General features: G+C 36.7%; 1 protein-coding gene across 4 annotated transcripts in view; it reads right to left on the reverse strand.

Annotated features, from left to right (window-relative positions):
• The window catches only part of LARP7 (La ribonucleoprotein 7, transcriptional regulator), a 64,731-nt gene that overhangs the window by 8,015 nt on the left and 34,213 nt on the right, over positions 1–22,503 (reverse strand). For all 4 annotated transcript variants that reach the window (XR_012673637.1, XM_075150306.1, XM_075150305.1 and 1 more), the window contains 11 exons: positions 18,624–18,839; positions 17,073–17,173; positions 16,876–16,959; positions 13,588–13,752; positions 12,794–12,902; positions 10,808–11,182; positions 9,692–9,821; positions 6,685–6,842; positions 5,643–5,761; positions 2,607–2,766; positions 133–224 (listed from right to left, as the gene is read on the reverse strand). Coding sequence is in view for 3 of the 4 variants with exons in the window: in XM_075150306.1 (XP_075006407.1) it covers positions 133–224; positions 2,607–2,766; positions 5,643–5,761; positions 6,685–6,842; positions 9,692–9,821; positions 10,808–11,182; positions 12,794–12,902; positions 13,588–13,752; positions 16,876–16,959; positions 17,073–17,173; positions 18,624–18,831 (1,701 nt within the window). In the remaining variant the exon portion in view is untranslated. The remainder of the gene's footprint in view (positions 1–132; positions 225–2,606; positions 2,767–5,642; positions 5,762–6,684; positions 6,843–9,691; positions 9,822–10,807; positions 11,183–12,793; positions 12,903–13,587; positions 13,753–16,875; positions 16,960–17,072; positions 17,174–18,623; positions 18,840–22,503) is intronic.

The raw sequence follows: 22,503 nt of genomic DNA on the forward strand, positions 1-22,503 counted from the left end.
TCAGTAGAAAGCGATTTAACTGGATCAAATACCGAGCCAAACGTTAAAGTATCAAAAAATGTAGACCTACACAGAAACAGAGTCAGATTTTCAACCATGGCTGTATAAGAAAAAAATTTACTTGCAAATTACCTTCTCAGTACCCCGCTTCTTTTCTCGAGGCTGGTTAAGTTTAGCTTGTCTGTCCACTAAAATCTTCTGCCAGTAACGTTGTTCATGATCACCTTGAAAAACAAATTAACATTACAGTACATGAATAAAAGTATTCAGTACAAATGGATGCCGTGTTTTCAGCTGTGATGAGAAGGAATCTTTTCTAACTAAGGTAAACACATATGAAAAGACCTATTAAGGAAACCTAACAAGTATTTCCCCATCAGCCTTAAATTTCACAGTCAGATAAGTCATACAGCATTGCAACACCTGAGCAACACACACCGAGGTGAACAAAGAAAAGAAAAACTCTGTCCAAAGAAGCTTAAAGCTGACATCGAGGTCTCTGTTCTGTATGAGCTGGACAGGACCCGAATCAAGGTCCTATGCATTTTATTAACTTTAGGACTGGATTGCCAAGGTATTTAACTAAGTTTTCCTGAGCACGGGGTTTTACGAACCTAACAAGAAAAACTGAGGAAATATGCAAATACCACTCTCTACATGTAATTAGCAGAAGGAGCTCAGCTTTAGCTAAAGTTTCACCATAGCACTTGAAGGCTCTTTGATTTACTGATGTACTCAACCTCTGACTCATTTTAAACAACTATCAAACAGAAAAAAAAATAATTACTGTAAGAATGACTGAGATGATTTTGTTTCATCAAAACCATTGTTAGAAGCAAACGCTGGGGACTTCACGGGCAGTTCGGAATATCTGAACATGGGGGGCAATATGAGAGAAAATAATTTTGCGGCTTTGTTCAGTGGCTGTTTTGCAGTAAGAAGCAGTTTGCCACCGTTTCCTCTGGTTTGTGCTGTAACTATCACGAAGGGAATTTTGTGATGTTATGTTGTACGGTCTCATGGGAAACCTGCAGTTACAGAGAGGTTTCCAAGTGATGTTGGAAAAGATTCCTGCAAAAGTTATGGAATTAATAATTCTGAGAACTAATTTTGCATATGTTTTAACAGCATTATTTACACATTCAATCACAATAACACCTAAACATTACCATAGATATTTACCACCTTGTCAGGTGAAAAGCTGAAGACATTTAGTCAAAGTCAAGTCCTAAAAAGTAAAATATTACTGGGAAAGCTTTAGTCCCTACAGTAGGGAGCATTAAAGATACTTTCCTTAATCTTATTCTCTTTCTCCTTATGCCACCAAAAGAAGCTGAAGTCCTTACTGTGAGTCACTTCTGTGTTCTTCAGAAGCCTTTCCATTCTCATTTCAATGAACCAGTTTGAAAAAAAAAATCTGAAAGACTATGAATGGAACGCTCCTACAATGCAGTACTTACTCCTAATCTGCTACTACACTCTTTGACACAAGGATACAAAACCAGCGACAAATACACACAGCGCACGCAGCTGGAAAATGCTGTATTTCAAGTTGTTTCTGCATCTCTGGAACACAGAACACTCTGGAGACAAATTATCTCCAAATGACATTAGCAGCATTCAGTGAGTCTCAAACTTTAATTAACTTTGGTATTATCATGAAGGTTAATGCTTCCATTATAGCTCTTCCTTCTGCAATCCTTAATTGACATTTATGGGGGTTTACATGCCTATGTGCATGCAACTGGGCCCTATGTGAGGATCTGTGCAGGAGTGTGGTAAAAATATTTAAATACACAGATGAGACAATCTCATCGGGATTGTTTGACCTGGTTTTTGCGCATTTAGGATTTTCAGTGCATGTCTAGAATTTGCAAGTGTTATGAATACAGTAACAAACTTTGAGAGACTTCCCCCCTGCCCCTTCTTCTACCCCCTGACTTCCATAAAGAGGTTTCTCTACACTTGGAAGACTAGTCCAATCTAATACAAGATACAAATTTAGAACAGCAAAGTAATTTCAGCCAAAACCCAACACATATTAAGATGAAGTTCCAAAGTAAGCCAGTAAGAATTTTAGTGTAAATACAATTAAAAAAAGGCATTACTCTGGCATAAGTGATTCAACTTCCTGAAAAAAGAAAGATTAATTATAAGGCAAGTGCTAAAACCACTGTAAGCATATCCATGCTGTTAGCTCCTTGTCCTGTTATTTCACGCTCAAGTTAGTATTTTCAAGGAAATCTTCATTTAAAATTATTTTGCATCATCAGAATGTTATATTCATAAAGCTGAAATGTGAATTGAGTTCTAGAGGCCATTGCCACTACAAGTGACGTAAATAAATCAATCTCAAAAGAACGGAATTAAGTTGATAAAGGCAAGCAAAATCATTATTTTGCTCTGAACAGTGGCACAAACACTCTTACTGTTTTACCAATTTCACTATTATAGCGAAATGAGAAGACTCACAGGAAAAAAAAATGCAGTCTTCTCCCCAGCTACCAAGAGATCTAAATATATCCGTAAAGCTACCATGCGATACAATCCTTTTCACAGTACTTAAGCCTTCTCCTGTACTACCATTAAAAGAAAAGAAGTCTTACCAGTGAGAACTTCGAATTTCCAGTTGTTTTTGATCTGTATTTCTTTGTATGACTTCATGACAATCTGTGCATCCTCAGGAGTTTTAAAACGAACATGACATTCTGTGTCTCCCTCCAGCATGTCAACATAAGCAACATCAGCCAACACTGCCAAAGCATCCTATCAAAGCAGGTGAGAGAACACAGACCACAAACCAGACTTTAAAAAAGAAGATAAAAAGATTGACTTTTTGACCGTTTGTAGATCACTGACATTTTCAAAAAGGTCATGAAGTAGAAGGCAATAACTGAACTTTTTCATTTAATCAATTAATCTCTTGTCAAATAGTTTTGTATTATATTTTTCATAAGAAGGTTATAACTGAAATGTGATTCATGACCATACAACATCTATTTATCTCTCATCCTGCCCTCCAAGAACAATTTAAAGCAGTAATTCCTGAAGATGTTTTGTTTTTTTTTTGCATTAGAATAATTTTACTAATGGAGCATCAGTAATTATCCATTTATTTCAATACTGGATATTGAAATTAAAAAAATCCAGTACTGAAATTGATATTGATTGGATATTGAATGGACTTTTTAAAAAAAATAAAATGGACTTTTTTAAAAAAATAAAATTATTTGTGTACTACAACATCAATATATGTCGGTCCAACAGAAAAATATCTAACTTCATTCTATGCATGCAATACATAAAAGCAAGCTCATTCATGGCAGACTATTTGAGAAATGAGTAATAGTAAACCAACCCTTCCTATCTTTATGAAGTGACCTCTGTCTGAAAATTTTCTCTAACGGCTGAAGGAAGAAGAGTCACACATGCTCTTTCAGATGAAGTACTTCACTTGTAGTACCCGCTGTTAGGGAAATTAACTAAGACCACACATTCCTAGTCAATTTTGTTCACAGCGGGAGGCTCAAGTAAGATGCTTCTATTCAAGAATTACACACTGCTGTTAACCCTCCGCTACCAAGGACAGCCTTAAAGCAAAACTTAAGTGCCAATACTGTTGAGATCATTTGAGAGCCAACCAAAGCTACTTTCCACTCTTAATTCTGCTATCCCAAAGTCATGCTTACATGGACGACCCTACCCAGCTTACTGGAGTTGGCAAGTGTCATGATCTCTGAGAAGCGCCTTTATAGCAAAAGATTTAAGTAGTGAAATAAAAAATTAAAACATCAAAATAATACTAGAACTAGTCTGCAAAGACCTTTCCAGTGTGTGGAAGTCATTAAGCCTGCCACAGAATCAGAAATACAGATCAATTCTGGAAGTTTATTAAGGAAAACCACCCTAGATGCATTGCTTTGTTGCAGTGTTTGCTGTAGCTACGACAGTCACGGAACACAGGCAAAGCAAGGTTTTGTCAGAGTTACACCTTTCATGAAAGCAACCGGCCAGAAAAATCCACTAAGTGTCGAGTATGGTTTGCAGCTTCCACTGCTGACCCGAAAAAGAGCTGGTGCACCCTAAAGATTATTGCTTTTTCCAACTAGAGTTGTGTTCTGCAATTACACGTCTCCCTAAAAACCTTGCCTTATTTGTTTGCTAACATTTTGTGAAATATTTTGCCTACATACTTGTTATGGGAACCAAAGACATGATTAATAATGGCAAAGGCCACCCCAATCTTATTTTGTCCCCCTTGACTTTCATAAAGCATGAATTTTCCCTGAAACACTTCCGTAAAACTAAACCAACAGAATAACTGGAAATACCTGAAAATACCAAACAAAGTTTGCTTTCAGCTACAGCAAGAACAGTAAGCTTACCTCCTGACCACAATATGTTAAACCGTGACACAAACTTAACAGAGTAAGGTGCACGCCGCAGTCAAAGGGGCCCTCAAACGTTACAGTGACAACTACTACATTCTCTTAGTGTCTCCAGCACTCAGACAACTGCCTACAATATACCTAGGCAGATAAGACCGATCAAGTTGAAACCCTATCATCAGTTTGTTTGCAGTGAGAGAGGCGTCTCGCATCTTGCTTAGATTTATGCAGGCATTAAACTTCACACTTGCAAGCGGCCAGTGACTTCAAATGGACTACTCAGTTACAAATATAGGTAGTTTGGTAAGTCATCTCAGAACTCGCATTTTGAACCGTTCTCCTAAGTCGTCCTAAGTGGTCTGAGTATTTATTCCAACACAAGTTCAAGTTGTTCAAATTCTTCCCAGTTGTTATTCATCCAGAAGTGCAATTCGTGAAAGAAAATGTCCTGTGCCACATTCATGGAAAATTCAGTGTCCGGAAAAAGCCTGTTATTTCCTTTGGTAAACTTCTAATATTTTCATTTCAAAAGGATGCAGCTTAAAACTGCTATTTTCCTTAAAAAACAAAACTCTGCTTAACGTGTAACTTTCATATCATGACATGAAACAAAATTTAAGTTATTCTAAACACTGTTTTAAAATTGAGAAAAAAGAGCACTTGCCATAGGGGGAAAAAAAGGCAAAAAAGAAATGGGTGAATGAATTACTGGACAAGTTCTACTGCTGTCACTCTCGCCGAACTCGAGTTTTTGTAATTGTGAATTTCTTACTGAAAAAAGAAGTGTTTTCTCACACAGAGAGCATTTTCTTGCCCCCAAATTCCTGTTAATGGTAAAACTCCCAATATACTATTACAGCTTTCTTGATCTGAACTGTGCCAGAATGACTGGCACAGTGACAAATACAGAACACTGTGCCCACTTTGTCTTCAACTTCTCTTTTTAAACTGGAAAGAGCTACTCATCCTCTAGAGCATTCTTTATTTTTTGTCATTATTTTCATTATAAACTTGACATTGCTTGAAGCACTCTAAAGGCTAATTTTTGCTTTGAAACACCCTCTTTACCCTATTTTGCCGTTGTAAAATTTGCCATTCACAGGTACTAGAGAAGAATCTGTACACAGCTACTCGCCAAACAAATAAAAAAAAAAAATCGGTACGAGTTGTTTAAATGGTATTCCATATTCAAACATTTGGGGGGCACCGTAAGAGGAAAGGCTAACAGCTACCCTGAGGTTACAAAGGCATTACCTTGATCTGCTTCCTGCCCGGCAGGGGCTCAGTGCTAATGATCTTCACAATTACTCCACTCACGAACTGGGGCCCCATTGTGTTAGCCTTGGCAGGAGGGGCAGAATCTTCACTGGTGGCTGGTCAATTTGAAAAGAAGGGGAAAAAAAAAGGAAAAAGTTTTACATTTATTAGTTTGACAAACTAAAGATGCTATAAAAGTACATAAGCAATGTGATGTACACAATAAATGAAACAAAGGGCATCAAATATTGCTACTGCAGATTAAGTCTTTTTTTTTAATCTAGGATCAAGGCTGTTCACAAGGTAAAGCCAATGTGAGTGACAAAAAAAAAAAAAGGAAAAAAGAAAATAGCTCCAAGAGAAGTGTTAGAGAAGTTTTTACAGCCTACAGGGTCTCCTTATGAGAATAATTTATATTCTATTGACTACAGTTAATAGTTGAACCCTCAGTTCTAGAGTGATTGAAAATAAGTAGACAGGGTATTGAAATTAGTGAAAAGAAGTACAGAGGAACCAGAGCAAACAAGAACAATTCTATCTATGAAATGTGTAGAAATTTAACTGAGAGGACATAATTACAAAGCTACTTTTAACCATAATGCTGATAAAACCCAATTGCAAGCCATTATTTGAATGCCTTATCTTAGAGAAATTGTTTTGTAAATCGCTGCAGGTATAGTTAAGCCTAAGCAAATCAGGCCCAAGTTATATCATCAAAAAAACTGATTCTTGATTTACCTCTCTGAGGCTTTTATAACTACAATTACCTAAAAAGATCCTAAAAAGAAGCTTAAAAAGTGCTAGTGCAATATGCTGAAATTATTTGTTTAGCCTTTGCTTATAAAATTCCTTAGTCCAAAATCTATCTAAATGAGGGAGGTTTACTTTTAATAATATTTGGCATTCAGAGAAAGCACCAGCATTATAGAAAAAAAAACCTTTTTGCAGTGTTTCTGGAGGACCAGTGTCTGAAATCACTGATGTTTGTGTACTAGAATCATGAAGAAAACAAGACAAAAGACATCACAAATAGGATTACATTTGTCATTTTCAGACTGAGGCTTTTTCTGTGCACAAGATTCCGTTTCCATCTCTCCCACAGGCTCAGGTCTGATTTGAGACATGGTTTTCTTTAAGGAGGCCATACTGGCTTTTTGAAGGGCCAAATATTCTTGCTTCAAATCCATCCATTCGGTCCTATAAGCAGCGACACAGGCATAGCATGTCAGTCGTAGACAAGAAAATAAAGTTTAGAAACTCACTTAAGACAAAACAGTTTACTAATAGCTTAAGCTGAACTTGGCGAGCAGTGCAGACCATTCTTACCATTAGAGTAAATTAACCTGCACTTAAATTAAGCCCTGTCAATATCAGCATTTTTACTATTTTGCTTTAGCTTTTAATATTCCAGGCAAGTTCTAACAAGATCAACCTACCATTCACGTATACTGACTCCCAGATTTTTTTTACATATTCAGAAAACACATACAACAGCTTCGTGAACTGTTTTCTACTGGAACTACACAGAGGATAGGCACTAAATTCAGAGTTAATTCAGAGACAGTGAACTCTGAATTCACTGAATTAGTTCAGTGAACCCGCTCCTGTGTTACTGTATTAAGAATCGGTCATTTATTTTCTAGAAAAATCATTGATGGAAAATCAACAACTGGTTAAACTCACCAAAAACCTACTGAGATAAGAACATTCCTTACCATTCAAATGCATTTTGGTTAAAAAATACCACCACATGGAAGCAATTTATATATTTACATACATTTAGCATGGAGATGTTTCTGCAAACAGCTAGAGCTTTGCTCCACAGAAACACAATGCCTATAGTGGCACTGTGAGAACGACTCATTGTTACCCTAATCTGTGCTATCAAACAAGCTGATAGAGGATTTTTAAAGAGGAGGATATCTTGTGGTAATGGTTTTAGCTGTTAACATTGACAACTGTATACTTCAAAAAAGCATCCAGACTCACCCAGGATCATACATTCTCAACAGAGCAAAGACATTAAAATAACAAAAGACCCACGTAATGATTCTTTGAGATAAAAAGGCAACACCATTCCATAGCAAGGTATGGTATAAATACAAGCTCAAGGAGGTACTTCTTGTTAACTTGACTCGAAGGAAGAGAAGACCAGGGGGAATGAGTCAGGCAAGTATTTGCAATGCTTATGCTCTCTTAAAACTTTTTTTACCCCCTTTGCTATAGTTAACTAAAATTTAAAACTCTTTCTCTGTATTTGATGCAGCAGTCTCAGAATCTCAGTGGAAGAGGACAAGCGTCATTGATAACTACCACTCTTTGTGGACCCCTTTTACTTTAACATGGAGGTGCTTTCTGTGATTTAAAAAAAGTAAGTGCTTCCATGTTTTAGTAGAGGTGAATCCTGATCGCAATACTGAAATACCGTCCAGGATTTCTCTTTTCGTCCACACTTCAGTCGCAAGATTTTTAGATCCGGGAAAAGAAAATTGAAGAATTTTGGCTGTAAGCAGATGGAAGGTGTGCTTCTCCAACAAGAATTAAAAGAATAAGAGTTATGAAACAAGACAATTTCTCAGTGGCCTGTATGTTCAAAAAATTTGAAGCAATTTTTGAATTTTAAAGGACTCCCTTTGCTTTAACATGGAGGTACCAGCTGCCTAAAAAAGTAAGTGCTTCCATGTTTCAGTGGCGGTGGATCCAAATGTTCTTGAACGCATTTCCAGAAATCAGCTACAGCTCCAAGCAGCCTATTTACAGTAATATACGTGTATGTTTGATTATTGCATGATCAGAAACTCGGTATATACCATGCTTTTTTTTTTTAGTTTTTTGTGTGTTTTTTTTTTTTTCCCGTTACTTGGTCTCCACTTAAGGATCCCCACAACTTAAATGTGGATGTACTTGCTTTGTTCCTGAATAGTAAGTGCTTCCATGTTTTGGTGATGGTGAATCCTTCTTTTATCAACTGAAAATATATCGAAACAGATACCGAAAAGTATTTGCACTGCACGTGTGGCCTCCGTGTTAGACACAATCTTGCATCACGGTGTAGCACAAGATGGCAAGGACCCCCTCTACTTTAACATGGAGGTACTTGCTGGATGCCTAAAAAGTAAGTGCTTCCATGTTTTAGTTGTGGTGACTCCTAAGAGCCCAACAGTTAGAGGCACAAGTATTTTTGTGAAACTTAGCCATGTATTAACTGCTGAGGAACCAGCTGTAAATTGGTGGTTTGCGGTTACTGTTACTGCCTAGAACTATTTGGACTTGAAAACTCTAGTATTTGAACCTTTCCAGCTACAGGCTAATACTGTTGCTAATATGCAACTCTGTTGTATAAAAAATTGGAATTGCACTTTAGCAATGGTGATGGACTGTCAGACATACAAAGATTTAAATAGTCTCAATTAAATATTTCCAAGATTGGAAACATTGTGAAATCATTGTATATGAGCCTGTTAAGCAATAAAAATTCAATAAAAAGTATGCAAAACTTGGTGACTTTGAAAAACAATTCATACAACTGCATACTGCAGGAAAACACTTAAAAAAGATTAAGAACAATGTTCCAAATGCCCGAGGTTTGGAGAAAGGCAAAAAGTTGGTTAACCATTAGGCCAAAAGGCCGTCACTACTGCCTTTTGCAGTTGAAACTACAACAAAAAAAACCTTTGTACTAGAATTTATTACATAATTTATATAATTTATGATTTTATGAACAAACAAGAAAGCTGAGCCCACCCAGCCTGTACGTAATCCAGGACTGGAGGTGGTGGATAAATCAAATGGAACAAGCTGGGATTGTTAGCCTTGGTCTCTCACTCGGAGCAGTAGGTCAGCTTTTTTGAAAAGTCAGGTTTTTAAGAAGCCAGCCCACCACTACCCCGTATTGCTGAAAAAAATTCAATTAGCTGAGTGAAACCATGGAAAATAGAATGCGCATTCCTCATGCTACAAAAAGGCTATGAAGGAACTAAACAATAAATCCCTCCCCATCCACCAGGTACCGTAAGCTAATCACGTAGTTGTGTGTTATAACCTACTTGGAGAGTACTCTGAGCGGAATTACTTCTTCACCCATTTTGTGTCTTTCTTTGTGTTTTTTCTTATGTTTCCTTTTAGATTTTGAAAGGGATGTGTCTTTTTTATCTTTGTCATCTTCTGCAGAAATGTCTACATTAAAAAGTCCAAAAGAAAAATGTTTAGTTCCAACATTGACAGATACACAGCCTGAATATTTCCATAAAATGGCATAGTATTCTTTCATTCCTTTCACAAAAATCAGAGCCTACTACCTATTTCTAGTCCACTTTCTCAAATACCTGAAGTTTAGCCTCTAATCATGGATGTGATTTCAATGCAGCATTTAATCCCATCTATTGCTTTTTTTTCTTATCTCCTGTAAGAAACTGGGATCATCAGTTTTTTCTTTTGTATTTTAATCTTATCTAGATTCTTATACTGTCGCTATTTGCCTGCGCTGACTGTTTAATCCATACTTTACTTCAGTGAAGTTCTATTGATATTAACTTCTTTGTGAACTATTTTTACTTCTGATGAGATTTACCTGCCTCGGTGTTCTAAGTTCTTTCCTATTCTCCACGCAGCTTATCTCCTTGAAATGACTCATTACCAGGTTTAAATTTAACTGCAGGGAACACCACATATTCCTAAACTGAATCAACCATTTTTCACCTACTGACCCAAGCAGAACAACCTTTTACCAGTTAAGTTTTCAATCTTTCAAAGACAGAAATTCAGTGTCTGAATCTTTCACCAGCACGTCAAAGTTTTACTCAATAATCTTTAATCCAAGTAATAAACCTATTAGCCTCCAAAAGTCAGTTCACTAATGCTGTTTTATTACACAGATTACATTCCTTGTTGCTTTCCAGCCATGTTCTTTGCAACCTCCCTTTCCTCACTTGCTAGTTACCCTCTAGCATATCAAGATTCCTATTTACTTAACTTAGGCCACTACAAATACGATTTCAATTGCAAAGAACGGGATTTCTTTAACTCAGGGTTTTCTCCTCGTCTAGACTTTTCCCTCATTACTAAGCCTACCATTTGTCATCTGTAAGAGATACATCTGCCATTTGATTTCATTCATGCATATAAATCATGAAAATACTAAAAGGAGATGCAACAAACTTTACCATTGGAATCTTTTGGAGCTTCTGTTGTTTCTTCTTTTACAGGACGAACTTCATCCTTTTGAACAGTTTTCTTGACTTTTGGAGTTGATGTCTCACCATCTCCAGAGCTGATTCTTTTTCTCTTCCCCGGCCTGCTTTCCCAAGGTACCTCTGAGCTTTCTGTTCTGTCCCATTTTCTTTTCTCTCTCTTTGAGGGCTGCCTGTGAGTCTCAGTTCCCTCCATTTCTGAACACTCCGATGAAGTCCTATGTCTTTTTGACTTGGGTACTTGCTCCGTTGTAGTGTTCGTGTTTGATTCCTTTGTCTCTACAGCTGCCTGTACATTGCTCTCTTTCTTGATTTTGGATTTCTTTTTTTTCTTCTTCTTCTTCTCTTCTGTATTAGAAATACAATATTTAAAACTGCCAATGATTAAAAACTACATTAACTGACCTAAGTAAACAATCACGATATTGCACATCACGATAATCTGGGAAGTTAAATGAAACGCCTGTCTCTACCACCTCTAACTATAGGAGAGATGCAATACATCGTCCCGAAGTTCTTCCTAGGCATTTTAAGCAGAAGAGAAAAAAACACAGATAAGACTCTCTCTCTCACCAAGTGAGAAAGACCTCTGGGTCACAGGGGCAGCTTGACTAGAGGATTCCTGAAGAACTTACTCTCACATTAAAAAGAAAGGAGCTAGACTTCTTTGCTTCTCCTTAACAAATGCACATTTTGTTATGTCATCCCTTACTTGTCTTTGAGAAGAGATACCTTCCTCCTTCCAGGCCAAACAGCAACGACAAGAAAATAAGAAAAGACTGCTGATTTATATTCCGAGAATAAAAGGAGATACTCAGCCCAATGAATCTATCACGCTATTTATGTAACGAACAACTGTTTGCCTACTAAATTAAAGAATGTTAAATTAACCAGTCTGCAAAAAAGTCATTTTTTTTTCAATACTGCCTACTTGCTTCAAAGTTACAATAGGCAGGATGCAGTATGAAGCAGTAAAGAGCATCTTATCTGGGTCTAAAGCATGGTTTGAAAAGCATGGGTGTTGTTTTTTTTTTTTTGTCCTAATAGTTACTGATGTAACAAAGAATTAGTGGTAATAGTGAAGAATATAACATGATTCATCACTATGCTTATGAAAAAGATGGGAAGATGTCTGAAGTCTGGGAAATGGTATTACATCATCAGAAACAAGGAAAAATGATTCAGTGATCAAAGCTGCAACATAATCCTGTGATGCTGATTTGTAAGTTATAGTAGTAGATTGAATTTATTGGAAACATGCTCAATTGTGAATTCAGGATTCTTTTCTCAGCAATACCCTCCAGGTTTTTACGAGTAATTATGAATCATGTGAAGTGGAATTGTAAATACGCTGAAAAGAGTTCATTCCGCCCTAGACTGCTCCACTCAAACAGCAAGAGTTCCAAGAGGAAGAAAGACTAAAATCCACTGTTTTCATAAACCTCACACAGAAAATTTCAGCAGAGAGAAGAATACCACAAGGTTTGCTCTGAAATACGTCAGACGATCACAAACTCATCTGAACAGCCTAACTTTTAAGTATAATTTTGCTCTTATGTCTGTATCTTTCCCTTCAATACTAAATATTTTTAAAACAATCCGTGTTAAATTTGTCTTTTGCTAATGCTAAATGCTTAGATAATGCTTTATTGCACAGTCTGAAAGCTGCTCTGCTAGCCTAACAATGACTAATGGTGGTAGCTGGCAACAGAGGAAAAAAGAAATTAAGTTCTTTATCAAGCAGGAAAACAAAAAGGCAGGAATTTAATTTCTTTCAGTTTTACACTTTCATTCTTAAGGCTACATTGGCCAACAAACAAACAATGCATTTTTATTTTTATCAAGTTTTTAAGAAACGTGACATTAGACTGCAGTAACACAGCAGTTCAAAATTCTCTCTTCAGAAGTTGAGACACGAAACAGTTTGTTTCTTGATCGCAACAACTTAATAACACTTACCTACTACACTGCTGTTACTTGTATTCAGTGCAGGAACAGGCTTATTCTTCACTGTTTTGGGGAAAATCCCAGGTTTCCGTGGCGCTTCTTCTGGTGGGTTATTCAAAAACTTTAAAAAAAAAAAATTAAATGCACAATCCATTACTAAAAATCATATTTTCTTTTATTAAAGAATCTCCATCCAAGTTAAATCCAGCAGTCCAGTATTTATTCAAGAAAGATGTAGTCCCTCATGACTCAGGAGGTATACATTGTTCTTCCAGTACTTTCAGTGGTGTGGTGGGTTTTGTGGGTTTTTTGTTGTTGTTGGGGTTTGCTTTCTAAGTGCAGAGCTTGCTTGATTTCACATTATTAGTGTGATATCTTTATGCATCTGTTACCATTATATTGAAACATAAATGTTTTTAAACTTTCAAATCACATTTAAATACAGAAAATTACGTATGACCATGCTTGTCTGATGAAATTTAATAGCCATTGTACTGTTACACAGAGACCTCTATTTCCGTAAAAGATGTCAAGAGCAGCCAACCAAATTATTCCAAAAAATACCCACTACATTTCTACTAAGTCTCCAGGTTATTGACAGAATTACACTTTTGAAGAATTGTGGAATTCATTGGAAGTCTGGGGGCAGGAGACAGGAACATAACTCCTGCTAACTTAAGTTTTTAAATTATGATATTTCAGCAGTTTCTCTAAGATTCAGTATCGAACTAGTACAGACTACACCGTCCATATCACAACACGACAATCAGGAATAATGTTAACAGACCAGAGGCACCATTACTCACCTCAATAGCTTTCTCTGCTTGCTCTTTAGTTTCAAATTCAACAAAAGCAAATCCCTTTGGATCGCCACTAGTTTTATACCGAGGTATACTGACGTAAACTACATTACCACACTTCCCAAACACCCGCTCAATCCAACTGTGATTGACATTTTTGGGAAGCAGCTCCTAAAAAAAAAAAAAAAAGGAGGAAAGAAATGTCATTTTCTCACTACTGTATTACCATTGTATCGGATGGTTTACTACATCTTCTAATTAAAAAGTTGTCATAATAAAATATATTTAAGTTTCATGTGACAATTTCGAGAAATGTCTTTTCTTTCAGTAAGTATTCTTGTCGAGAGGTCACAGAACTCAGATAATAAAAACAGTGATCTGAAAATGGTTCTCTAATCATTCATATACCTATAACAAATATATTACACATTAAATTTAGATGTTTATCTTCTTCCTGTGACAGATACCAAGACCTCAGCTGCAGCTGTATCTGCATTGTCTTAAAGTATCCACTGCAAAGCACAAGGATTTTTTTTTTTTTAATTGTTATAATCAAGGTATCACAGACAGAATTCTTGTAGGTCAGTAAAGAGTCACTACTCAAACTGATAAATTCCTGCTGGTAGCTGACATTTCAAAGCTTAGCAGTTAGCACTTACGGCCTACTTAATCAGATGCATCAGAAACTTTTAGCCAGCTTCTTGGATGATAAAACTGTCCGATTTCTATTCCTATAAACTCCTTCATATAGAAAGACATTTTAGCAGCTTGCAGACATCATGTCTCGGTTCCTAAACATTTCCCTTCACCAATCAAAGAGAAATCCTGTGACAGCAATTTCTAAATAGACCCAACCGAATACTTTAAAACCCTATTCTCAGATTTGTGCCTATAGAACAATGGAGTCAGCAATACTTCATTTTTTGGATGTTAAGTTACTGCACTAAACCATTTTTTCTTGTAGGAAAACATTTATCACATTCAAGTAGAAAACTATTTTTGCATGCACTTTGCCTGCCTGAGAAAAACATTTCATTATGGTTTGGTATAAAGTTGTAAAGCCAGTTACTTGAAGCTTTAAAAATATTATGGGATGAGTACAAAATAATACTGTATGTCAAAGTGTAGTTTATGTTAAAGCATATTAAAAAAAGTCACTAACCGTAAGATTATTTCCGAGAAATTTAATGAAAACTTCCCCTAAATTAAATGAAATTGTAAAAAATACCAAGTAATGAAGTTACTATTCCTTAAAGAAACACATCTTTAAGTCTCAATTTTTAGTTCAGAAATGAAGCTTGGACTTCCTGCATAAATTCAGAAAACATACTACTATTGGAGACAATCCTTCACAGTGGAGGCTTTAACTGTTACCTTTGTATTAATCCAACATAAAAATCTTTATTTCACCTACTCCAGAATGAAACAAAACTTACCAACACCTTGACTACTTCTGCTTCCCACCATTGCTACATACCAGTCATTTAAGACGGCTTAACGTTTCTGTAATTGCAGTACAAAGAGCAGATACCTCATACACTAGTCTTTAAAAAGGAAAAAAATCCCCCCTTTTTGGTAGCAGTAAGAGAAGACAATGGGTGGCTAGATATTCTCTAAATAAGATCTCTGTGAATTCAGTAACTTACAAAACACACCAGTTCCTTATTTCGGCCTTATAGAAAAGCTTCAAATTAAAAACCATTTAGCTATGTAGTTAAGCTATGTATAGACTATGTAGCTCATTAAATTTCGAATATCTCTTCCAAAAAATGATATAGACAAAGTATTTGAGAAGTTCTAAGCAGTCCCTGTAATCACATTAGGGAAATACCATGATTGGCACCTTGTACTTAAAAAAACTAACTTAAAAATAATAACTTAAAAATAACTTTTTCTGTGCTTTTGTTAAAGAACGTAATGATCAGAGTAATCCAGCTTCTCTTTATGTGGATGGGCTGGCATTTTGGCCATGATTATTATGTATCTTTATCACAGAAAGCTTGGTGCCTGCTTGAAATTACTAATTCAGCTGCTAATAGCTACAGGTATATACCTAAATTGACATTAGTCATGAAAAGCTTTCTTTAGAGACAAAGGGAATTCCACACTGGCTTCAACTCTATTTAAAAAATTGCATGGGATTTTATATAAGTGACAGTTCAACCATCAAATCTCTTTCCATGCTACCACTCAAGTGGATAAACAATACGATAATAGCTGTTCCACTCTGACACATCTGAAACACCATGTCGAGATGCAGAGTTTTTCCAGCAGCATAAGCTATTTTCATTTGAATTAATGAATCATTTCAGTATCAAGGTAGCCACAGGATAGTGTGCTATTAGGAGGATTCCCCACGCCACTCCCAAAGCCCCCTAAACCAAGACTAGCTCATTTAGGTACATTCTGCCCTTAAAAGAATGATGTTTGTGTCATGGCACTTGCCTCTGATTTTGTAAACAGATTGTACTTTATAAAGTACCCCTGACTGTCTTGCAAACTCAGCCAGTTCCTGTTTGATAAAACTAATAAAGTTATTATTCTAAAGCTTTGACTACATGAATGTAATTTGTAAATATTTCTTGGTACCAGTTTTGCTCCAGAAAACCCCAGTGAAAGCAGTAATAGCTAAATCAAAGTGCACCTTTTCTTACTTGCAGGTGAAGCAGCTCTTTGCTCAGCATTTAAAATGATTTAAGCTGGTACAAGAATTCAGTGTACCAAACTAACCCCTTTCTTGCCATGGTCGCTGCCAGCGCTCACCTGCCAATAAATTGCTGAATTTACTTCCTGTAGGTACACTGCACAAGCAACAGTAGCCAGCCACCTGCCCGGTCCCTCCCTGTGTTAATAAGAATATTGATGCACAGATACATTTCTGATACAAAAATATTTACTGCATTAAACATGTACATTAACCCCACTCTATCGGCCTCAGCATTACAAGTTCAGTACATCTATAACGCATTTCCCTCCCTCACACTGTCCTTTTCTTTTGGACAAAAAAAAAAAAGACAATCAAATTCTATTAGCTTTTATACCTTATGTAAACATTTCTGGTACTAAATCCATGATGTTCTCTAAGAAAATCTACCTTCTAATTCTGGTAAAACTATGTAGCTGCTTTACATTGGTTTTGTTGCTCTTGATACAGTAAATAATACTATGCAATTAGATTGTCATAGACAACACACAGTAGGTTTTGCACTCTTAAAGAATTAACAGCAAGATCAAAAGAGAAATAAAGCACTCTGCCAGACAGACACCAGGCATATACAACAAGTACAACCTTACCACATAGACTGTGCGACTATCCACATCCTTTGGTCGCTCACCCAGCGGTTGGCGTCTTCTGATTCTAGTTCCTTCTAAATCCAACTAAAAGTAACAAGAAATGAACAAGCATTTTCCATAAGATTATGGCCTACTTCAGTACCACGATCATTATTACTCCAACATCAGCAAGTACAAAAGAGTGGAATATTAAATACCTCTACAACAGATGAACTTTTAACGGCTCGAGCTATCAGTTTTCCATCAGTAGTCAATTTTTTCATTTTGTTGAAAGAAACAAGAAGCGATATGTCAACATCTAGGGATAAAAAAAGGTGCACATGATGAAATCATTTGATATAATCTAGAAAGCAGTAGTTATGTATTCTAATCTGACCTTAAAACTCCGGCAGTATTTTTGTAAAACAATCTGCAAGTCATAAGTGCAGTATGTAACCATGCTGCCAAGGATTTACAGAAAATTTTTACCATCAAAATTAAAGTTTCAAGTAAACCTATATTTAATTTTCTTTTGTACTAACCTTTATCAAAGGAATTTCATTCTTTTACCTCCCCATTGATAACTATTGTCTTTGAAAAGAAAGGAAGAAAACCCCCTTTCTGATGTAGTTTTACAATAGAAAAACAATTTGCATTGAAAACATGCCACTCCTTCAAATACTCAATTATGTGTTTAACCCCCTCTTCCCAACACAAAAGAGCCCCTGCTTCACTTCAGTTGCAATGAGTCATGCTGCTAAAACCTTGACAGAAAATTATGTAGTATTAGTTTTAATAAAAAAGTTAAAGACATCCAAGCTCAAGTATCTCTAGAAAATGTAGGGTAAATTTTATCCTCTGAAGGCCCTTTTTCTAAAACTGGTTTAGAGTTCAATATAATTGAGGACTATACCAAGCAGTTAGAGGGCTACACTTTTCACACAATGCAACTGGACTAATGATTTACACTTTAAATAAATATGGACTCCTTAAGAAAACAAAAATAAGTACACACTTCTGGAAACCGCTATTTTTTTGTTTTGGTGGAAAAGGACCACCTCTTTTTACAGACATACCACACTTCTAGTCCATCTTAATTGAACAATTATACTGATAGACCATATTTACCACACACGTACTGTTTTTTAAAGCAAAAGCATACTAGTCACTGCAGCTAATGTGTAAATTTATTTCTTCAGAAACTGGCAAATAGTTTCAGAACCAAGCTGAAATTCCTACTCTGAAGTCAAATCAACCATGTCAAAAATTGTCTAAAGAGACCCAGAGCATCCCTACGTGCAAATACACAAATTCTCAAACTTGTGCAGTAAACATCGGAAAAAAGTATCTATATCTAACCGCAAATCCAAGCGACATTCTAATTTCTGCATATATCTGCCCTACAAGTCAAGACTTGTACCTCCAAGGACAAAATGCCCCTTGTTTGTTTGCTTATTCTTAAAGCGATACAAAGTTAAGAAAAGAAAATCAGGTCTCCCAAACAGTCATTTCTACCCTGGCAGATGCCTCTAACTTATGTCTGGTAGTAAGGGAAAGGAAAAAGAGAAACACTAAATACCATTTCTAAAAACTAATACCAAGCTCTGCCTCCTGAGCTGCTAATCCTAATGCTGTTTTCCAGCATGAAACTACTGTCTTCCCCAGGAGTAGACATGCACCTTAAAGTAACTTGTAACTGTCACCAGCAGTACAGTGAAGAAGAAAGTTAAACATATCTGTCTACTGAAATATACTGAATATAAACTTACACCCATCTCTGGACTTTTCTATTTGTTCTCGGAGAAATCTATCTTTGTGGAGATTAACATCGCCAAACCAGAAATCCACTTGTTTTGCTATATCCGCCAGCACCTGTTTAACCCTTGACCTCTTCTTTTTCTCTCTCTCCTTTTTCTGTTCAGTGCTTTCTTCTTCCATGGCTTTGTCTCTTGCAGTCTCAGTCTCCATTCCTGTCATTCTGTCAACTGAAAGTTAAATATAACCTTTGAGAAAAATCAAAATATTCTTATTTCAAGGAGTAAACATTCTTGTTTTATCTTACATTAAAAACTTCACGCACCCCCTGTGAGACTATGTGCCATTCATTATTTGTAGCATAGAAAAATACAAAGCATACAGAAGATGAGGAAAATTAGGTCACACAATAACTGTGTGGTGAAGACTAAGCTGGAACTCATGTCTCATGGCACCTAGTACTGCCCTTTAGCCACAGAGATTCACTGGAGGCAAGCTGGTACCAAACAGAAGGCTTTTCATTTAAAATTTGTACTACTGTGTTAATTCAAAATGCCTTGTTAACAGTCTGCCCTCCCAATTAGATTTCTAACAGCAGCAGTCATGGGATTCACAGTTCCAATTGCTTCTGCAAGTTATCAGACAAGCAGGACTACTAAATATAAATATATGTAACTGAATTCTTTAAAGCACTTGCGCAGGTCACAAAGTATGTTTTAACAATACTTAACTTCCCTGTTACCAGAAAAGCAAGCTACTTGCTAAAGAGAGCCTACAAAAACTAAATCTAAAAAGCCGTTTCCCTCCCAATAAACACACTTTCTTAGACTTAGCCTAGAAAAAAGACAGAAATGATTTTTTCTCCACTCCCTGTATCTCCAACACACAAAAAAACCAGAGCACTATAAACTTCAGAAATTACTCTTTTATGTAGAAGCCAAAGCAGGGGAAAAAAAGCTCGATTACATAGAAGATTTCTGAAAAAGCTGGCCAAAGGACCGTGCTCAGCAGGCATATATCATAAATCCAGTGGTTGCAAACAGGTTACACTGACACACACAGAGCAGCTGAAGAGCTCCCTGCAAAAATTTATGGTACGACCTCCAAATGAGAAGCATCTATTAATCCTTATAAATAGATACAATGTAAAGATATACTTAAGACACGCAGCTGATATTCATGGCAGGTCTGGTAATAGTAAAGTTTGTTTTTAAAAATTGTTATGTCAAAAATGCAAACCACTCACTCTGTCGATTGCCAAGGCCCTACCAGAGAGCAGGAATTCAAAACCTTCCAATCCTGCCTTTAAGTATGTTCTAACACATTCTTACTTGCAAGTCCATGGGGCAATCATTGTGTGCTGCACTTCAACAGACATTTTGCCTTTCTTTGGTTAGGGCTCTTTCATCAGCTGTCACTGATTTTAATGGCAAACCGAGTTCTGTCAGAACCTTAGAACAGGGCCCCTAGAAATTAGCAACTAACTAGAGGGATGTGACTTGAATGTACAGATTTACCTTGAAAAATATAAACCCTTTTTAATGCATCAGTTCATCTTTTCTGTTCACATTTCAATTCGCTGTAGCTAGTCAGTCCTCCTTGAAAACTGCCAGTCACCAGAGTACTTCATTTTACATGAGCGAAACAAAGCCAAAAGCAGACAGCTTTTTGAAAATGAAATTAACACAAAAATTCAAGTAATTAATGTAGCAATCACCATATGAAAGACTTCTCAGCTCCCTGCCAAGGCAGCATAGAAGGAAACGTGAGTACAGTCATCAGAAAGGAAGCCCACCTCTACAACAGGATGACAAAAATGGAAATGGTCTTCAAATTATTGTGCAAATTGGGCTTCCTTAGGCGGATATCAGTTTCTCTCCCTGCTGTGAGCTGACCACTCAAGATAGTGAAAGGTCAGCAATTACCTTGAAAAGATAAGCCAGGTAAAACTCCCAACAGAAGCAGACGTTCAAGCTCCATTCAAGCCCTTCAGCAAGACATTAATATTAATAATCAGCAGAAAAATATACTACTTAGCTGAGGGCTATAGTGAGTTGCACCATTAAAGGTAAAGCATCATTATGGGATACTTGTGGTAGCTGAACAGTATTTAATACACACTGACATATAATGAATATGGCTTATGTACAGCAAAGCTTTATTTTAAGAAGCCCTCTAAGTGTTTCATGCATTTTGAGTCACTCAGCCTTGGGACTTGATTCTCAGGAGAGAGGTTCTCATTCAAGCTCAAAGAAAAACAGCTTCAAGCCGTATTTCGAGCTTCCCCCCGACACCCCTCACTTTGTGCTACTGGCTTTAGAAATGAAGCTTTGAGAAAGTTTCTTTGGAGGAGCTTGGAAATACAGAGTCAGAGCAAACGTCAGCTATGAATCTATAATTAGAATCTGTATACAACCTTACATTTAGTAGTAAAATACTTATACCTGAGGCAACACTACATTAAAACTCAGGATTTAAGAAAATACTGTTTATAAGTAAGCATGTTAGTAACTCATTGCACTCGCTATTTTTGTTGGTATTCTCTTCATTCGCAATTACTCTTGCAAACCTCAACTCATCAATGAAAGCTGCAATGCCAAGGTATGAGATGGTCTCTATTTGTGACTTGTCAGCTCTTACACTGCCAGCACCATTCTGATAAACAATTAAAATCAAAAGAAAGCAAAAGCAGGGACAAAACTTCACTCTGTTAAAGCAAAACAGCTGCCATCTCTTGGCTTTCCTGAAATGAAATAAAATCACAGTGCCTCTAGGTGCGAGAGTGAAACCAGGAAAAGGAGGGACAATTAAGCAGGGGGAAGGAAATCTAGGAAAGCAAAGATAATGTAAATCACAATAACACAGGTCCACACAAATCTATAGTAACTAATCTATACTCTTTAAAAGGCAAACATGAAACATGTTGGTGCTAACTTGTACACAGCCAAGTTCCCAACCCAACTTCTATTGTTATAAAGATCTAGAAAAACATAATAAAATTTAACTGTAATCCAGGGTCTGGAAGAAACAGGGTTCCTGTTATAAAATATTCTTTATTCTTTTACACTAAGCTCTGATGCAAATGCTTCCTTGCTTCGGGCATTTTAAATAGCAAAATGGGGCAAGGATGGGCAGGGGGAGTGGAGAAAGAACCATTCAAAATACTTTTTATACTATGCAAATATTTCCACATAGTCAGTGGCAACATTTCCTCTTTTGGACATTTACTCCAAAATAAATACAAGTATTCAGCAAACCTGAAACTATTTTCAAAGACGCATTCTGTAATCCACCTTGGGTATTCTTACTCTAATATACACACAGGCAGAGCTGCAGCAGTTTAAGTCCCTATGCTGCCTTGTAACTTCACTCTACGGAAAGCGAGCTAAGAAAGGACAGCACAATTTTCTTAACCTAAAAACAGAGAACCTCCTGCTTTTTCCCCATTTTAAGCAATGAAACGAATACATCATTTTAAACCTACATTTAAGGCATTCAAGAAACATCACAAAACTGGTGTGCTCACAAACAGAAAAGGCTTTGCTTCCACATGACAGCGATGGGTGTTAAGGCTGTTTCCAGAGATAGGCAGATCCCACTGTATCAGTCCTGCCATGGTTACCCTTTCCTCTGTCATCACAAGAGGCGGAAAATGGGTTTTTAATAAAACGCAGACCAGCAGCACAAGACTATGATTAGATGGATTCAATTATATGAACCAACAGTTCACCGACACCAAGAGGGCAGCCCAGATCTCTCATCTTACTTACTACACAGTCCTCCCTCAGAGTACCTCACCCTCTGGTAAGCCAGTTCAACTCTGTGACCTGAGAAGTAAGTTCCTATTTTCTGGTCCTTCCCTGCTGGATGAGTGGGTTAAACCAAATCATTAAG

This window comes from Calonectris borealis, chromosome 4, assembly GCF_964195595.1.
Source record: "Calonectris borealis chromosome 4, bCalBor7.hap1.2, whole genome shotgun sequence".
Lineage (NCBI taxonomy): Eukaryota > Metazoa > Chordata > Aves > Procellariiformes > Procellariidae > Calonectris > Calonectris borealis.